Source organism: Rhinoraja longicauda, chromosome 1, assembly GCF_053455715.1.
Source record: "Rhinoraja longicauda isolate Sanriku21f chromosome 1, sRhiLon1.1, whole genome shotgun sequence".
In the NCBI taxonomy this organism is placed as follows: Eukaryota; Metazoa; Chordata; class Chondrichthyes; order Rajiformes; family Arhynchobatidae; genus Rhinoraja; species Rhinoraja longicauda.
In genome coordinates, this window is record NC_135953.1 from 62,352,779 (window position 1) to 62,373,386 (window position 20,608).

Here is a 20,608-nt window from a genome sequence, read left to right on the forward strand (position 1 = left end):
AAGCTGGTATGATATACATAGATAGAATTTTGCTGCAAGTAAATATTGTAGAGAGGTGTACTGAGCTGGAGCGTTTTTTTCTGATGCATAGATCTCAGACGTAATGTGGGATGGGGGTTGAGCGAGGAGACAGGATTATTCTGATTGTAAAGGCTGACTGATATATTGCTGTGGTGCAATTGCTTTTAGTCTGAAAGCAAGTTTTTGTTTGCTCTGACTACTCCCCATAATATCCACCCACTCCGCCCACTAATTTCCTTCCTTGTCAACTTCTGATTGTGTTAGTTTACAGGGGAACCTGATGCAAAAAAAAAGTTGAAAACTGTAAATCATAGATTTATTTGGTGAAGAATTAAATGTGGCAGCATGGATGAATTGGACTCACAGTAATGTTTGACTTCTAGCGAGGGAAAGTCTGACATTTATCCAGGGCATTCATAATCTTGAGGGAGGAAAAACAAACTACTGGAGGAACAGGCAGCATCTGTGGAGGGACAATGTTTGTTTGCACAATAACGTTGGCAGGAACTTAAGAAAACATTGCGTGTTGCATTAGAATCTTAAAATAGTAGTAGAATAAGACCATTCAGCCTATTGAATTTGCTTTGTCTCTTTCAAAGAGCATTCACTATTTTTAACCCATTTATCAAGGTTACTACTGAGTTTGTATCTGCTGCTCCTTTGCTTTCTGTGTATGTTTTCCTTATGTCAATGCTAGCACTTTTGCAGATGTACCTATCATCTTTCTGAGCACTAATATTATTAAAATCTTTCAGATAATAATAAACTTTTTTTTTGAACAACCATCTCCTGGTCTTTGCTTCAGTTCAATTTTACAAATATCTTCAGCTTAGAGACAGAGTCATACAGTGTGGAAATAGGCACTTGGGTCCAACTTGCCCACATCAACCAAAATTCCCCATCTACACTAGTCCCACTTGCCTGCTTTGGCCCTTATACTATTAAACCTTATCCTATCTATATACCTGTGCAAATGTATTTTAAATGTTGAGGTAGTACCTGCCTCAACTATCTCCTCTGGCAGCTAGTTCCATACACCCACCAACCGTTGTATAAAAGAAAAAAGTTGACCCTTGAGTTCCTATGAAACCTTTCCTCTCCTTGGTCCTCTGGTTCTTGATTCCATGACTCTGAGTAAAAGACTGTGCATTTACCCTATCTAATCCCCTCATGATCTTATACACCTCTATAAGATCACCCCTCGATCTATGGCTCGATTGTAATCATGTGTTGTCTTTCCACTGATTGGTTAGTATGCAACAAACGCTTTTCACTGTACCCCAGTACACGTGACAATAAACTAAATTCAAACTCAACTCCACTCAATCCTTCCTGTCATTCTTCCTGTTTCTGACTACATCCTATCTTTGTCCCGCCCCCTCCCCTGACATCAGTCTGAAGAAGGGTCTCAACCTGAAACGTCACCCATTCCTTCTCTCTCGAGATGATGCCTGACCTGCTGAGTTTCTCCAGCATTTTGTGTATACCTTCGATTTAAACCAGCATCTGTAGTTTTTATTCCTCCACTCAACACCTCATCTTCCTGCGCTACAAGGAAAAATGTCTTAGCCTGCTCATATTAACCTTGCTCATGTTGAGCTCATATTAAACTTGTATGAGAAACTGAAACAAACTCACTAATGAGTTTAACAAAAGTTTAATTTTAAAACGTAGCTCATTGTAGCTGTTGGGATATAAACTTGAAAGTTGCACTTGTAATAAAAATATCTAGTGTACCTAATTTAATGGATCAATGCAGCATAAAATTTCATGAGCAAGATTAGAACTATAATCGCATTACATGTGAGTTAAAAAATAATGGCATTCGTGTTTATTTCAATTTGTTCTGTTTAAAACTGCATGACCTCAAGGCCTGTGCTCTGAAGTAGTTTGTAAATTGGATGTGTGCTCCCTATTGATGGCTTTCACATCACTGTTTTTTAGTTCTAAGGAGACTGATGAGACCAACATGGAAAGTGCAGACTCTTCAATGGATGGGGCAGGTAGTGGTGGGAAGGGAGGAGGCAGGTCCTTTCTGAGTTGGTCTGCTCCTCCCGCCACTTGGTCTCTGAGTTGTTTTTTAGTTCTAAGGAGACTGATGAGACCATCATGGAAAGTGCAGACTCTTCAGTGGATGGGGCAGGTAGTGGTGGGAAGGGAGGGGGCAGTTTGTTTCTGAGTTGGTCTGCTCCTCCCGCCACTTGCGCAGGGCTTCTTTTCTCAATACTTTCTCAGTTGCTTTGAGGATGTTAATGGTCAGTGCAGACGTTGCATTTCTATATTAGAGCTTCGAGCAGATCCATGAAGCTTTTCTCTACTTGGTAATCTTTTCCCATGACAAAGCACAGCATAGAATGTCTGTTTCCTCCCCTCTGAGCTGAGTATAACGAGAATATAGTGCAGAATATAGTGTTACAACTACAGAGAAAGTGCAGTTAACAAAAAAGTTCAAGGGTCACAATGAGGTAAATTGAATCATCACTAATGTCTCCTCAGCATATGAGGCTAGACTTTAGGTCAACTGACAGCGGGGGAGAAGCTGTACTTCAATATGGTGGTACATACTTTCAAACTTTTATATCTTCTGGTTGACAGGAGAGGGAAGAAGAGAGAATGTGAACAGTCCTTGATAATATAGGGTGTGCACAATTCTTTAATGGAGGCTGTTTCCTGAGGCAGCATTGTGTAAATGGGGGAAGGAGGTTGGTTTGCATGATGTTCAGCTCGCAAATTTCTTGCATTCTTTGGCAGAGCAGTTGCCATAACAAGCTGTGTTGCAACCTAATAGGATACTTTCTTTGGTGTATCTGTGGAAATTTGTCAGTATCATTGGAGACATGTCAAATTTCCATAGCCTTCTCATGAAGCAGACAGACCTCCCAACATTTGTTTCTCCAAATTCATAATTTTGATGTCCAAAATTCAAAATCTTACATAACAATTCATAATATGGCGCGTAATGCAACTTTTCAGCAAAAAAAAGTTTGCACGCCAAATGCGCATACATGTTGCACTACATTCATTTGTGAAAAACGACTATTATTTCCAACAGTCTGTAGTTCTTGGACTACATTGTACAATGTCAGACCCATCATGAGTATATTCTGCTATTTATAGAAAGTTTATTGAACTTTTTACAACACAAATAATTTTGTTTTTGTTTTGATTTTTCTATTTTGCTTTTTCTTTACACATCCCAATACTCTTGGTATTGAATAAAAGAACAATGGTCATAAAATGTATGACTAAGTTATGAAGAAAGAGTTTCATTTAAAACTGCACATACCTAATTTTATTGAAGACATACTTGCTCCAGTGATCTTCAACAGCAAATCATCACAGTCCATGTCCCCCCCAACCCCCTCTCCCCACCCCTACTCCCTCCCCACTACCCTCCCCCTCCCCCTTTCCCCCTTTCCCACCTCCACTCCGCCCCCACACCCCCCCACGCCCCCTCCCTATTGACACCATGCTGCTAAGCTTGCTTTCTCCTTTCTGTACCCCATTTCATTGTTGTTTGACATCTGGGATCTATAGTGGGTGTCCTTTCACCGTCCAGCGCGGCCTGGAATAGGCCGCGGGATTTTCACCGCCCAGCGGGGGCTTCAATGTTGGGAGCCCCGACCGCCCCGAAGTGGCAACTCCAACAGCCTGACCGCGGGAGAAGACGGCAGGGGAAGAGAAAAGACATTGTGGCCTTCCATCACAGTGAGGAGGGACTGGAGGAGACTCACTGTGATGGATGTTTCTTTTTGTTTGGTGTTAGTTTGTGATTGTATGTGTTATTGCATTTTTATTGATTATTCTTATTGGTCATTGTTCAACTGAGGGTAATGTTTCATTTCACTACACATTTATGTGTATGTGACAAATAAACGACTATTGACTATTGACTATAAACTTGTAAATTGCAATAGTGCAGAATTTGGCTGCAGTCATGAGTGTATAGGGAGTATAGTAAGGTTGCTGAGAATGCAGTCTTTTGGGGACAGGTGATGTCATTGTCATTGAAGCTGTTTCAGTAAGCTATTATTCCTGATGCATTCTCCAGAATGCAAGGACCCATTTTCAGAGAGGGGTGCTGACTTCTAAGTCCAGGAGCAATGAAGGTCTAGAAATTGAAAGTTATTGAAGAGTTGAAAGGCGTGTGAGGCGTCTCTGATGTAAGTCAGAAGGGACTGGACAAGGGATAGAATATTTGGAGAAATTTGGAAATATCAGGATATTTGGAGATGATCATGGGGGGCAGGAGCAGGTGGAAACAATGGATGTTCCAGGACAGTCCTGTTTATGGATCATGGGAAGGAGATTCTCTCAATTTCTCCGTCACCACCACATCTGCTCCCAAGCTGAGGCTTTTCATTTTAGGACATCTGAAATATCCTCTTCCTTTAGTAAGTGTGGTTTCCCCCCTGCTGCCATAGCTGGATCCCTCATTTACGAATCCTCTGTGCCCTTAGTTCTGCTCTCACTCCCTCAGTGAGACCAAGGCTAGAGGTACCTTGGTCCTCACCTTTCACCCCACCAGCCTCTGCATCTAACACACCATTCTCCGGTATTTCCGCCAACTCGAACGTGATCCCAGCACTAGTCACAACTTCCCTACCCCTTTCCGCCTTCCGCAGAGACGGCTCCCTCTACAATTCCTTGGTTCATTCATCCCTTCCCACCCATACCACACCCTCCCCAGGTACTTTCCCCTATAACTGTAGGAAATGTAACACCTGACCCTGTACCTCCTCACTCACCTCCATTCAGGAACTCCAACAGTCCTTCCAGGTGAAACAGAAGTTCACGTGCTCCTCCTCAAACCTCATCTACTGCATCAGGTGTTCCTGATGTGGCCTTCTTTACATCGGCGTGACCAAGTGTATACTTGATGACCGTTTTGCCGAATGCTTGCACTTGGTCTGCCAAGGCCCACTGGATGTTTCGGTTGCTAACCATTTTAACTTCCCTTCCCATTCCCATACTGACCTTGCTGTCCTGGGCTGCCTCCATTGCCAGAATGAGGTCACACATAAATGGGAGAAACAGGGTGGCTTACACCACCGCAACGATATGAACATTGAATTCTCCAATTTTAGGTAACTAACCTAACGTAACCACTCTACCACATATTTTTCTCCCCCCTACCCCTTTACCCCCTTCTCTTCCCTGTGCCCCACCAGGAATAACAGGTTTCACCCCTCCCCTTTCACCCCATCCCTTCCATTGGCTTCACAATTCACAACCTGTCCTTATCTTACACCTTTTGGTTTTCATCTCTGGCCTTTGTCCACCATCTGCCTATCAAACTCCCCCCCCCCCCCCCTCCCCTCCCCCTCACCTGTATTCACCTCTCACTTGTAAGGCTTTGTCCTGCTCCTCCTCGCCCTCCTCTATCAGCTTTCTTTCCCTTCCCCCGCCCCATCACAGTCTGAGGAAGTGTCCCAACCTAAAACATCACCTTTCCATGCAGAGATGCTACCTAACCCACTGAGTTACTCAAGTACTTTGTGTCTTCATGAGTGCTGATTATGGCAGACTTCATGGCAGCCTGTGAGTTGTGAACACATTACAGCTTCTATGAGATTGCAAACAAGGAATTTGGCTAACCTATGCCACAGATATATTACTGTTTAATTTTGCACCATTATTTTAAATTGCTTTAAGAGATGGATAAATTGCTACATTTTATGGGAACCAGAATTGGGTATGAGCACAACTTTATGGATGTTGTTTAGCTGGGAGAGAAATACTGTTGCCAAGTCTATTGTTTTACAGGATTTGGTTTAAAAGAATGCCAATTAATAAATAATTTTAAAAAGGAGTTGGATGACCACTGACGATAAAAGACGTACTGTCTTTCAATATGCAAGTTCAGTTTCAGTGGGCCATATATTGAAACGTGGACAAGAGATCACCAGAAAGTATGTAAGCAAAATAATATAACTAGACCAAGTGGATCTGTTGGGCCCAAACCACTCCTGCATTGGTGCAGCACCCTCTCCCCCCCCCCCCCCAATATCCCTCCCCTCTCCCCCCACCTCTCCCTCTCCCCCCACCTCTCCCTCTCCCCCCACCTCTCCCTCTCCCCCACCCTCTCCCCCCTCCCCCCAGGGTTGCCTCTCCTGCATTGGTGCAGCCCCCTCTCCTCCCCCTCACCCCCCACCTCTCCTCCCCCTCACCCCCCACCTCTCCACCCCTCCACCTCTCCTGCATTGGTGCAGCCCCCTCTCCTCCCCCTCACCCCTCACCCCCCACCCCTCCTCCCTCCTCCCCCCCTCTCCCCCCTCTCCCCCTAGTATTTAGCATTTAATGTTGGAAAATTATTAGATCTTTATAATTAAGAATAAAGAGACTGAATATGTTGAAAATGTTCTGCTGTGTGGAATGTACCAGATCAATTTCTGGAAGGCAGGTCATACCTGATACATCGTTATTTTTCTTTTTGGAAGTGGTTATTCATATAGCAGATGGGTGAATGTCTTTAGACTTGCAGAAGGCATTTGATAAAGTGCCCCATGAAGGAGTGTTAGGCAATGTGAAAACTAATGGAATTGAAGGAAAGTTATTGATCTGGTTCGGTAATTTATTCTGCACTGGTAAAGAGAAAATCCAAATAATTGGCAGGCTGTGCCCTGTAATGACTTATCAGAGTGCCCTATGTATCTGATTTATAAATGTCTTGATTGTAGGAGAAATCCATGTACCTAAGTGTACTGGTGTCACATTTGATCTAACTGGTTGGAAACCCATTACAAAGGGTTGTTAAACCAAGTGAATGAGCAAATCTCTGGCAAAAGAGTTTATCATCTTTGGACCATATAAAGGATAGGAGGGTAGACATTATGCTATACCATTAGAGTCTTGGTTGGATTACATTTTGTGCACTGAGCATTTATGGGAAATTTTGTATCAAGGGGGACAGGGTAGTAAATGCTGAAATAGTGCTCATGTTGTACAAATCGTGAACTGAATTGAAGATGGGTTGTGATGTTCAATTTTAGCTTTCCTACATGAGGAAGAATAACCATGTCATTGAAAGTTTAATTAGACAATGATGGGGAAATGGAAATATAATCACAAAGAGAACTCTCTCCACTGGAATAGAAAAGGTGAATAGGAGATTTCATTTGAGCTGTTCAAACTTAAGATGTTTGGTTGAGATCAGTAAGAGAAAGTACTCCTGATTCAACATTTACAAAAGCATAAAGAGAGAGCCTGCAATTTTATAAATAACAAGGAATGGATTACTGTAATCAATCACAATGCAGATCCAAATGATTAGACGTTCTTAAGTAAGTGGAGGATAAATATTCAAATAATCAATAAAGAAGTGAGATAATAACAAGATGAATGTTATTTGAATGTTGTGCATTTGATCTGCATTATACCAGTCTATAATTTTCAAATAAAAATTGGAAATCCTACCAAAGATCAGTAATATACGTTAACTTTTAGTTTGGCAACAAAAATAAATATTGATGGAAAAGTTACATTGGTGATTTTAAGCTATCATTTTCAAATGCTGATTGATAGATCATTTTGAGATTTTCTGTATTTTTGGATTCTCATTTTATAAAATTTGAAATGAGTGACCCTTCTCCAATTGTATGTTTTGAATGTCTGTGTCAGAGTGCAGTGGAATAAAAATGATAGCATGCTAACCCAATTGTGAAGGTCATGGCAAATTCAAAGCAAGTGGAGTGTAAATATTGTGATGATCAACATGAGTAATCAGAATGCCTTTCGCCTGCATGCAACCATGTTTCTATTTGTCATGTTTTAAAAAAAATTATTGGGAGAGTAAGAGGAAGAGAATTGAGATTATCATTGCTTCCCTTTTGAAGGCCTCTCCCTAAGGCGAACTGGGCCATGGTCTTCTCCTCATCCGCAGTCAGGAGGTGAGGTTGAAGCAGGGTAAGCGGATAGGAACAAAATAATGCTGGAGTAAGTCAGTGGAACAGGCAGCATCTCTGGAGAGGAATGGGCAACGTTTCGGGTCGAGACTCTTCTTAAGACTAGTCGGGAAAGGGGAACGAGCAGTCTTATTTTCCTTTAGCATCCCAGCAAAACCTTTACCCATAATGTAGAGCATTCTCAGTTATGGAATGCTCTTTTTAAGTAAGAAGAAAGAATTATTTGTTGAAGTATTTAGGAAATGATTTCTAATGACGATGTGCTGGAGAACGTAGCTGGATTTGTTTCTAAAGTACAGTGCCCTCCATAATGTTTGGGATAAAGTCCCATCATTTACTTACTAATTGCAAAGGGACTAGCAGGCCAAGGAAGACCTCCACAGCGGATGACAGAAGAATTCTCTCTCTAATAAAGAAAAATCCCCAAACACCTGTCCGACAGATCAGAAACACTCTTCAGGAGTCAGGTGTGGATTTGTCAATGACCACTGTCCGCAGAAGACTTCATGAACAGAAATACAGAGGCTACATTGCAAGATGCAAGCCATTGGTTAGCCACAAAAATAGGATGGCCAGGTTACAGTTTGCCAAGAAGTACTTAAAAGAGCAACCACAGTTCTGGAAAAAGGTCTTGTGGACAGATGAGACGAAGATTAACTCTATGGGACACTAAGTGTCCCATAGTTGTTGACACTTCTGAGTCTTGCTATATAAGCTAGGCTTGTTTTCTGCAAAATCATATGGTACCTCACATGTAAAAAAGTACATTCCTTGACGGAGTTTGTTGCATAAGGAATCTGCTTGGATTTCAAATTGATTCTACACTAATGAGTCCAAAAGAACATGGTGTTCTACAGTTATAGGTCTTTTTATTATTCAAGATGAGCATGTGTTCCATCAGTAGGATTTTATCAAGGAGTTGAGTGCGTCAGTAAATTCAGTATTTGGCGCTGTGAGGCAGGAGCTTTACCAGCTGCACCACCGTGTTGCCTCTGGCAGTTACGTTACTGGGCTAGCAATCCAGATGTTAAAATTATTCAGGGCACTGTCTAACCATCTGCAGCAACCTGCATCAATGGCCTTCCTGGCATCATTAGATAGAATTGAGAATGACTGTTGATGATTACACATTGTTAAATTCAGTTCATAATTTCCTCGGTAAGTAAAGCAGTCAATGGCATGGGTTGATAAGTGGTGAGTAATATTTGTGTTGCGTAAGAGTGAGGCAATGACCATTCCCATTTGCCGCAAGTGCTGCAGTGCGTGATTGTATAAAATGCACTCTGCACTCCCTTACCTAGGCCATTCTGGCAGGACTCTTCATGGCAACAATCTCTAGTGTCATGAAGGACGAGGGCAGCAGGTGCAACACTATCGGCTCCAAGTTGTCCTCTACGTTGCGACCACTCTGATGTTGAATTATGTCACCAGTTTTCAATGTTGCTGGATTTACATCCTAGAACTCCTTACCCAACAGCACGATAGGAGTACCTTCAGCAGAGTCCAGTCAAAAAATGAATTGAAATATTTTGAGTTTGGGAAAGGATATTACCAAAGTGGAAACCTGCTTGGTCATTTCTAAAGTTATGGGTGAGGTGGATGTTACTGCATTTGGAAAGTGAGTAGAGAGAAATGATCCTACAAGGTAGGAGCCAGAGAGTGCAACTTATGTTTTGATATTCACACATTTCCTGGTGCCTGTTGCTATATTCAACCTATGTTCAATACTAACTTTTTGTAACTTGCTGTCCCCTGAATGAAAATATTCATGTGCATCACAGGAATATTGCCCTCTTCTGCATTGCCTTGCCTATAATGCTGCTGGAATATTCATGACCACCTTTACTTTACTTTGTTTCTCCTCTGGCATTCTGAGCATCATTTTATCAAGAGTCCCCTGCACCTCTTAGGTCACTCACTCATTACTCTGATCCTTACTGACTTGCACTGGTTTCCTGTTGCTGGATGTGCTGTTTTCAGAATTATCATTCTTTATGCTTAAACAACTTTATTGCTTTTCATTGAAATCTTGCCCAACATTGCATCCCTGACTGCACCACTGCTCATCCATATACAGTGTACAGTAAGTTTCTTTCCAACTTCCCTCCCCTGTTCCTCCCTCCCCTGTTCCTCCCTTCCCAGGTTCTACTGGAAGTCATCTTGCTTTGCATTCTAGAAATGTCATCAAATCTTCCGGGTGGCACCAACAAAGGCTGCCTCGCCAACAGTCTGCCTGTCCCTTCCCTTTTTGGTGTTTTTTTAGTATATGTATGTTTTAGTTCTTTAGCTTGTTTTATGTGGGGGGGTCGGGGGTGAGTAGGGGGAAACTTTTTTTAATCTCTTACCTCGACGGAGATGCGATTTTTTTTTTTTTCCGTATCGTATCTCCGTCCGTACTGCGGCCTAACATCGAGGAGTCGGTGGTCTTAGCTGGAGCCTGACTTCGGAAGCTCCAACCGCAGGAGCCTGCAGGACTTACCATCGTGGAACGTGCGATCCCTTTGCCAGGGATTGACCTCTAAGCTCCAACCCCGGGAGCCCGCGGACTTTAACATTGTGGAGCTCGTGGTCTCTGGTTAGAAACCGACTTCGGGAACTCCAAGCTGTAGGAGCTTCGATCGCACCATCGCGGGTGCTCCGATCGCCCCGACGCGGGGGCTTCGACTGCCGGCTGCGGGAGCTTTAATCGCCTCGACTGCAGATGGTTCGACTGCCCCGACCGCGGGAGAAAAATGAGGGAAGAAGATTAGACTTTATTGCCTTCCATCACAGTGAGCAATGTGGGGAATTGCTGTAGTGGATGTTTATGTAGTTGTGGACTTTTATGTAGTTGTGAGTCTTGTTGCTTTTTTTTTGTTTCAGAACTGTTTCAGAATGTCACCCTTTTGTATGTACCATGTCTTTTCCCGCTCACCTCCTTCTCTGCACTGCATAAACCACATGCTGTGTTTCATGGCCTCCCTCTATCAAAACCTTTTGTTTGTGTCACTCTTTTTTCAGCCCACTGCCAAGTTTTAAGATCAACTTATTTTTTTGCAACTTTGCTATGAAAATGCTGATTCTTTTTGTATTCATAACCCATTACCAAAATTGCACCTAATGAATGTAAATGAAGATAATCTGCAGTTGTTTTCCAGATTTCATGCTATAATAATAGTTATCTGCAGGGTAGATGTGCAGCAGATTGCTCATTAATAATTGCTTGCTATACCCTGTTGCTCTATTCTCACCAATATTTGTGCTTTTCTTGCAGGGCACCAATGCCTCTGCTCTGGAGAAAGACATCGGCCCAGAGCAGTTCCCAATCAATGAACACTACTTCGGGTTGGTCAATGTAAGTCCATACCACTTTCTATAGAAACCAATGGAGAGTGATTGTTGTTGCAAGGAATAAGCATTTATTTCAACATTAAAACAAAGATCTTTTTTGAATGTGACTGTTTTTGACCTTCCTACAGGAACAATTCTATTTCTGGTGAATTTGGAAAAAATATAAGAATTGTTTTCAACAGAGTCTGAGGTGATTTAAGAGGGTTTTTTTTCCCCTGGAAAAAAAATGGGAAAAGGATAGCTAGAACTGAACAATTTCTTGTGATTGAGTTCTCTGTAACAAAGGTTTAGAATGAACTAGACCAAGTGGACCAGTTGGGCCCAAACCTCTCCTGCATTGGTGCAGCACCCTCCCCCCCAACCCATCCCAGCTCCATCCTCCCCACTCCCTCCCCTCCCTCCCCCTCGCCAATAATGCCAAGCCAATATTAGGTGGACAACTGATGCAGATAGAGAAATCGGGTTACCTGAAGTTGTAGAAATCAATATTGAATACAGAAGCTAAGCCTCCCCATTTTTCCTAGCATGGAAGGACATGGCCTGTCAGGCCATATCTGTAGCAGAATAGGAGTTTAATATTTGGGTGTTGCATTGTCCAAATTAAAATGCTTAGCATTTTAAAATGGGCGCCAGTGTATGGAACTGGTTTCTTCATGCCTTTGTTGCATTTTGCAATGCCTACATTCTTTTGTCTATATTCTTATGGCTTTAGGTATATACTATCTAGTTCATTAAAAACTGTAAACCTTTTATTTTAAATATTAACCAATGATATTTGGTATAAAAGTTGGATGGGCTAAATGATCCCTGAATACAGCCAACAATTCCAAGATCACTTTCTATCTAAGCCCCCATAAATTTGCTAGTTTAAGCATAAAATATTGATGAAATGAGAAAACAAGAACTAAATTGTTAAATATTATTAAAAACATATATAAAGGTGCTGCTCCTGATAAAGGTAATAGACAATAGGTGCAGGAGTAGGCTATTCGGCCCTTCGAGCCAGCACCGCCATTCAATGTGATCATGGCTGATCATTCTCAATCAGTACCCCGTTCCTGCCTTCTCCCCATACCCCCAGACTCCTCTATCCTTAAGAGCTCTATCTAGCTCTCTCTTGAATGCATTCAGAGACTTGGCCTCCACTGCCTTTTGAGGCAGTGAATTCCACAGATTTACAACTCTCTGACTGAAAAAGTTTTTCCTCATCTCCGTTCTAAATGGCCTACCCCTTATTCTTAAACTGTGGTCCCTGGTTCTGGACTCCCCCAACATTGGGAACATGTTTCCTGCCTCTAACGTATCCAACCCCTTAATAATCTTACACGTTTCGATAAGATAATAGGTAGGTATTTCTTATGATTCATATAATTATATCTGTAAAAGAATAAGAGTTTAATATTTGGGTGTTGCATTGTCCAAATTAAAATGCTCAGCATTTTTAAATGGCCACTAGTATATGGAACTGGTTTCTTCAGCAATGAGCAGGTTAACATATGGTGAGCTTTTGTCTGCACTGGGCCTATACTCGCTAGAGTTTAGAAGAATGTTTAGAAGAACCTCATTGAAACACACAGAATAGTGAAAGGCTTGGGTAGAGTGGATGTGGAGAGGATTTCCACTAGTGGGAGAGTCTAGGACTAGAGGTCATAGCCTCAGAATTAAAGAATGTTTTTTAGGGAAGAGATGAGGAGAAATGTCTTTCATCAGAGGATGGTAAATCTGTGGAATTTTTAGGCCAAGTCAGTGGATAATTTTAAGCCAGAGATAGATAGATTCTTGATAGATGGATAGAAATAGATTCTTGATTAGTACGGGTGTCAGAGGTTATGAGGAGAAGGCAGGAGAATGGAGTTAGGAGGGAGAGATAGATCAACTATGATTGAATGGCGGAGTAGACTTGATGGGCCAAATGGCCTTATTCTGATTCTAGTACGTCCTGTACCATATGAGTCATTTCTCAAACTGATTTTCAGTCAATTAGACAGAGTATCTTTTGCTTTGAACAATTTTGTATAGTACACTATGAAATACAATATGGCCAGTACGTGATCTAAATGCCATGTGTCTTTTGCTGCATAGTTTGGGAACACCTGCTATTGTAACTCTGTGCTACAAGCACTATACTTCTGTCGACCATTTCGAGAGAATGTACTTGCATACAAGGCACAGCAAAAAAAGAAGGAAAACCTCTTGACGTGTCTAGCTGACCTCTTCCATAGCATTGCCACCCAGAAGAAAAAGGTCGGTGTGATTCCTCCAAAGAAATTTATTTCCAGGTTACGCAAAGAGAATGGTAAGTATTGCAATGATAAAATTGTGCATGTTTAATTGTGACAGATATTTTATAACAATTACATAAATCAACTAATCGTTCATAGAATTTTAGACACATGAATGATTGCTACCTGGAAAGAGGCCAGTTGATCCAAGCTATTCATGTTGATTCCTCATAGAACAGTCTTGTCAGTCTCAATCCCTCTGGTTTCCCTGAAAATTGACTCTTTTGCCTCCTTCATATTACCTTTCATCCTATCATTACCAGGTTCCAGATTTTTATCACTGGTCTTAAAGAAATTCTTGCTCCTCGCATTACTCAGCATCATTTGTCCATTACTTTAAATCTGGGTGCCTTCATTCTGAAGGAGATAGCTTGCATTTACTCATTAGATCTAGGTTAATTAGTCTCTATTTTTTCCTCGGGTTTATTTTTTTGTGAAAATGCTTCACTTCTTACCACCATTTCATTTCATCTGGCAGCTGCCTCCGCAGTCTGCACATGTTGAGCTATCGTACTCCCAGATCTAATTGAAATTGTCTTGGGCAATCTTTAATACTTGTCAGGAAATGACTTTTTTGGTGTGTGATCTTGGATAATTGTTGAGTTGGCATTGATATATAACATCTGACATTCCAATTATATCATTTTCATTCTTCATGACAACAGATACAGTTAAATATCCTACCACTGGTTATAAATCAAACAATGAAGGGACATTTTAGAGGTCGTATTTAGTTTTTGATGTCATTACTTGATTGATGCCTAGATTCATGACCGTAGCAGAAAACAACATATCTCCTGGAGTGACCCACTACATGTTATTTTCAATGAGCCGCAACAAAAAGATGAATTGCAGTTGCACATAATTGTTGCAAATAATTATCAGAGATACTGCAAGTAGGATCTTGCTTTGTGATTCTCAGATTAAGGTGGTTTGGTGTGAAAGGCTTGGAGAGAGTGGAATCTTTTGAAGTGTGAGTAGATGTGTTTCAAAAGTCGTCAACATAATTGTCTTTTGGTCGAGATCAATTCTAATCAACTTGATTGAACTTCTAGAAGTGGTAATATTAACGAGGGCAGTGCATTTTATGTATTCCACATGGACTTCGTAGTCAATTGACAAGGTCCTAAATGAGAAACTATTTCCAATGTTTAGAACCCCTGGGATTCAGGGCAAATTGATTGCTAAATTTGCTTGGTAATAGGAAGCCAAGGTTTTGTGATGTAGGGTTGCATTTGTGATTGGAATACTGTGATGTACCATAGGTACATTGATTCTGGGATACTTATTGTCTATTATATACAGTACATTAAGAACCTGGCTTTGAATGGTTAATACATTTGTAGATGACATGAAAATTGATGCCATTAATAGTGAGGAGAATATTCATGCATTACATCATGATATTGATCAGTTGGTAAGTTTGGCAGCACAATGGCAGATGGAAGTTTGCCTTAAATACTGTGACCTTATGCACTTTGGAAGGACATAAGGGTAGGGCTTGCAGAATCAATGGTAAGGCCCTTGGGACCTTTGATAAATGGACATTTTAGTGTACAAATCCGTGGATCCATAAAGATGACAGACTGAAATGCATATGCAGTTCTGGTCACCACATTATAGGAAGGATGAGAATGCACTGGAAATATTACACAGGAAATTTACCAGAATGGTACCTGGGGTCCAGCCTTTCTGCTATGTAGAGAGGCATGTTAGGCAGGGTCTATTTTCTTTGATGTCTGGAGGGGTACCAATTAGATGTATACAAAATTATGAGCATCATAAAGATGATGTTTGTGATTAGAACGGTGTCAAGTGTTATGGGGAGAAGGCAGGAAAATGGGATTAGGAGGCAGAGATCAGCCATGATTGAATGGCGGGGTAGACTGGATGGGCCGAATGGCGTAATTCTACTCCTATAATTTGTGAACATAGATTGAATAGACAGTGAGAAACCTTTCCCCCTGGAAGATGGATCTTCAACCACAAGTTTAGGGTAAGGGGTAAGGTTTAGATTAGATTTGAGGAACTTTTGTTTAACGTTGAGGGTGTATGGAATCCGAAATGTCCTGCCTGTGAGGATGGTTAAGGCGGAGACTTGAAACATTTTAGAAATACCTAAATAAGCAGTTGAACTGCCAAGGCTTTGAAGGTCACAGACCAAGTGCTAAAAAGTTGGATTAGCATAGATGAGTATTTCATGGTCGGCATGCACATAGTAGGTTTAATGATCTGTTTCTGTGCTGTATAACTATTATTTGACAAACAATTGTTTTTCCCTTTTTCCAAACTCAGAAATTCCACGTAGGTGCCCCAGTTATTGATTGGATAAGTAATAGCTTGATTGGGTAATAATTTTGGTTTTGGGATGGTTTATGTTTTAATCTCTTATTGATAAGGAGCCCGTATCTTAAAATGATGATGTAACCATACAAAACAGTATTAATTTAATTTATTTATCTCTACCTTCAGTTTTTGTCTGTGTAGTTTCATAATAGCAGTTTGTGGGTGCTGATACACAGGCAGTAGAAAATCATTTCCTTGGGTTCTGTATCAATATTATTGGCCTCCCCAATATCACCAACTGTGCCGGTCACAGTACCTCAAGCATACAAATCAGCATGCTATGGAGTTAATCCTGAAGCCATCTGATCCAGCAAAACGCTTGGCAATTGTGAGATTTGTTTTTCTTTTTAACTGTAGACTTGTTTGATAACTACATGCAACAAGATGCACACGAGTTTCTGAACTACCTGCTGAATACCATCGCTGACATCTTGCAGGAAGAGAAGAAGCAAGAGAAACAGAATGGGAAATTGAAGAATGGCAATGCAAATGAAATTGAAGAGAACAACAAACCTGATTCCACCTGGGTGCATGACATTTTTCAAGGAACACTCACTAATGAGACTAGATGTCTGAACTGTGAAACAGTGAGTAAAGCCCAAGAAAATCTGCATTCATTTGATTATATAGGAGACATCTTATTTGCTGATTCTCAATGCTAACTAATTTTCAAACGTGGATAAGAAATTTGAAATGATTTCTTCTCTACATGTTTGTCCAGTTCCTCTGCGCTGTACTCCCCAAATACTGGATTTCAGCCTCTGGACTAAGAATGTCTGAATCGTCCCCATGCAGCACAGTTAAACTGGCAATATCAACTTTTGTATTTATTCACACAATGCTGGAGTAACTCAGCAAGTCAGGCAGCATCACCTTCATTCAAGTTAAATGATTTTCAATTTGAAAGTTGAATTTCAAATTATAATTGAACTGTAATATTTTAATTTGATTAAAAAGATTAAAAGGAATTAATAAAGAAAGTCTAACTTTTTGAATTGTTCAAACCCCCACTCCAGGGCTGAGGGAGCATTGTGCTGCTAGAGTTGTTGCTCTTTGGAGAAAATATTAAACTTAAACTTGGGTAATATTGAAGACTCCACAAATTATTTGAAATAGCAACTCAATACAGTATACACCCTCAAAAAAGTGTTGTGTTCCAAGAGAAGAATTCATATTGTGATTTTCCATAATGCAAACCCTCCCCCCCCCCCCCATTGAATCCCACATTATACTTGAAGATGCATTCATTAGGGAAGTTTTTTTCCCAGTAGTAACGACCCCCACCCCCCCCCCCCCCCCCCCCCGGTGCAATGTTATAGGCAAGGGAATTCAGTTTTCTATTGTAGGCAGAAAAGAAAGGGTTGTTGTTTTAATGAACGAGAAATAGTTGTGATGTTGTTTAAAAAAGTATTGTTGTACAAGTGTCAATAGAAGGGACTACCTTGTGAGTTTCCAAAGCAAATCCCTTCAGTGCCCCCATGCTGTGAACTGGTATCCTGTGATCATTGTCCTTGGTAAACTTGTAAATTTCCCCGGTGTGGGACGAATAAAGGAATATATTATTATTATTATTATTAAACAAGTTCAGTTATGTGTTTACATTTTTATACTTTTTTCCACATAAATTCCATTTTGAAACATAAAACCTGTCCCTCTAGCTGGAGTTGCTCTGAGCTTCATCAGAATGAGTGGGAATACTTTAACCCATTCCTGTCCATCTCGGTTAAGACTTTAGTTACACTATTTTTAAGTGTCCTGTTCATTCGCACCACTAATCCAGAACTCTAAGTGAGAAAAGATGTGAAATTGCTGTTTCTCTCCTAACAAGACACATGCCTCCTTCATTACGTTCCCAATGAAATGAGTTCTCTGATCAGAACTTATCTGAAGAGGGACCCTTCCCCCACTTGCATCGTTGCTTCCGAATCCATGCTATGGTTCCAGCCGTACAATCTTGGCTTAGTGGGTAAAGTGGTCAATCGGCTCTAAACAATTTCTATTTTGAGACTAGGGCAAGGGTCCTGTGAAATCTATCTGTGCGTTTTTGTCAGCAGGCAACACACGTTCTTCCATTTTGCTGTCAACTACTGCCTTTAACTTCCCTGCTGGTAGGAGGTGCACGTACTCTGGGGAGAATGGAAAACCAGTGTGATGGGTTCTGAGAATTCCATTGTCCAGGTCCCACAGTTGAGTGCATGAGCACATCAGTGCAGCCCAGCTACCACTGAACTTTGCTTAATTGAAACTCCCAATTGCTCCTTCTCTACCGCATCTGCCCCCAAGATGAGGTGTTCCATACCAGGACATCCGTGAATTTATTGCCTGAGTTGGGGAGTTACATATGGGATCTTCGAAGTGTGATGTTCCTCTGTCTTTTTGAATTTTGTTTGAGGTAGTAGAGTTGGTAAGTTTGGTACATGCTGTCATAAGAAGCCTTTGATAGTTGCTGCCCGGTATGAACGGGACACACTGTATCCATGGTGCAGGATTGTAGGTGAATGATGTATGTGGTGCTTCAGGTTTAATAATACTCTCAAAGGGCTTGCTTGCAATTTGATCCACAATGTTGTAGTCATCATTGATGTTGTTATAGTGTGTGCTTTTAATCATTTAACCAAAGGAAGTCCTGATGCACCAAACTTCCACCAGGTTGCTTTCTGAGGGGAGAGAATTACCATACTGATTATAGTTTCTCTGACCTTTAGTAATCCTGATTCAAACACAGAATATCATTAGAATGTTTGTCGATAAATACTGCAGAGCTATTTTTCTTACCTACCAAGTGTAAAACTAGAAGTGAAACCCGAGACGTCAGACATTTAGGATTGAGAGATCTCCTCATTGCAGCTTGTGTATGTGAGAATTCTCCATTCCAGGTGGCCCTAGATGTTCAGTTATTGAGATTGTTCACATTTTGGAGGATCATTTAGCGATGAGTAATCTGAGTGATGCCTAAATCCCAGTAAATGAACACCTAAAAAACACTTCTACTCTGGGAAACTGAGTAGTTATGGGTGTTGGTGGAGAGAAATCAAATTGAAGTATTGAGCTGTTGAAAGAGAGATGTGCAGGCTTGAGGAGCCTTTAAAACCACTCTTGGCCGTACCACTCTTGCACTACCAAAAAAGACTTTCTTTGGTCCTTCAGCTGCGTTGAAGAACTGGCACTCAACTCTGCCTCCCCATGATCCCAAAAATTGGGCATCGAAAAGTACATGTCCAATTATAGAATCTGATTTCACCACTTTTTCAGGCTTTGCTTTTCAAATCGTTCTAACCTCTTTTTCCTGGAGATTTTTGGTAACCATTTTGAATTTATTACATGTGGATGTTGAATTGTTTGTTAGAGAAAATGTTCCTTTTCTGATTAAAAAAAAATAAATCAAAATCTTTCATGATTTTGAATTTAGACAGCTAGTACAACAGGAGATATGTTTTGATTTAATTTTAACACATAATGGCCACTTTACAGGTTAGCAGCAAAGATGAAGATTTTCTGGATCTTTCAGTTGACGTGGAGCAGAACACATCAATTACACATTGCCTCAGGTAAGTAGTGACCAGATCAGTAATCTGGAAATTATGCATTTAAAGCCAGCTTTGGAAACAGTGATTTAGATTTCTGTCAAAGTCTCAATAGTAAATATTTTGATTTGAAAGGATCTTTCTCCTCCCAGCTTTTCGATAGGTTTATTATTGTCACATGTGCTGAGGTACAGTGAAAAGCTTTGCTTTGCATGCTATCCAATCAGATCAGATAATACCATACATAAATACAATCTAGTCAAACTCAAGTACGATAGAGCAAAGGTGTACACATAGAGTGCAGAATGTAGTTCTCAGCATTAAGGCACACTTGTTCCATAACATTGTAGAGCACCAGCTCCATAGATTTGGCAGAAGATTGAAAAATAAACAGCAACCCTTGATTTCCTTATTCCATGTGAATGTTTGAATCAGGAACAAGTCTATCCACCATTTAAGAAGATTATGGCATTCAGATCTCTGTGTCAGGTTTGTTCCTGATGTGTTTTCAGTTGTTTTATGCAAAATGTTTCACAGCATCCCATCAACTAAAATAGAATTGAATTAAGAAAGGAGGGTATAAAATGCCTTAACAGTCAATAAAAACATTTTACTCCACGCATGGCATTGAATCTTGATTTGTGGATCGGACATTGGACTGCATTGTACAATGTTAAAAGGAATAAAGAGAAGAGTGGATTGATTAATTTACGAAACTTCATATAACAAATGATAGTACCTTGGTACTCTAGTGATTTTTTTTTTGTGCAGTAGAGGTTACTTACACTTTTCAATGAACTGCTTTTATCTTTTTGGTCACTGCCTGGGAAATGAATCGTTGAGCCAGGGAAAGAATCGCAATAATTCTGTATGCATTCATGCAGCTTATAGTTATGTAATTATTAAATGAAATGAACCCTGAGGATAGCATTTTCCTACTCCTCATCCACATGTGGCCTGAAGTAATGCTGTGAGCCGTGTGAATAAAATACTACCACTACAGAATGTATTACAGCCATGGGCTCTTTTAAAAGAGTATCATGGTAGCAAATATGGGGAGCTCTTTTTTAAAATAATATCCTTCTTTGAAATTTTAATTACCTGAAATCCAAATCAGAATTGATGGAAATAATCAGTGAAATAATCAATGATGCAGAATGATTAATATTTCAGTTTGATTGCCTTTCTCGCAGACCGAGTG

General features: G+C 40.6%; 1 protein-coding gene across 4 annotated transcripts in view; it reads left to right on the top strand.

Moving 5' to 3' along the window:
• The window catches only part of usp46 (ubiquitin specific peptidase 46), a 51,967-nt gene that overhangs the window by 10,494 nt on the left and 20,865 nt on the right, over positions 1–20,608 (top strand). For all 4 annotated transcript variants that reach the window (XM_078398646.1, XM_078398639.1, XM_078398660.1 and 1 more), the window contains exons 2-5: positions 11,179–11,259; positions 13,338–13,551; positions 16,241–16,470; positions 19,355–19,431. In XM_078398646.1, the coding sequence (XP_078254772.1) occupies positions 11,179–11,259; positions 13,338–13,551; positions 16,241–16,470; positions 19,355–19,431 (602 nt within the window). The remainder of the gene's footprint in view (positions 1–11,178; positions 11,260–13,337; positions 13,552–16,240; positions 16,471–19,354; positions 19,432–20,608) is intronic.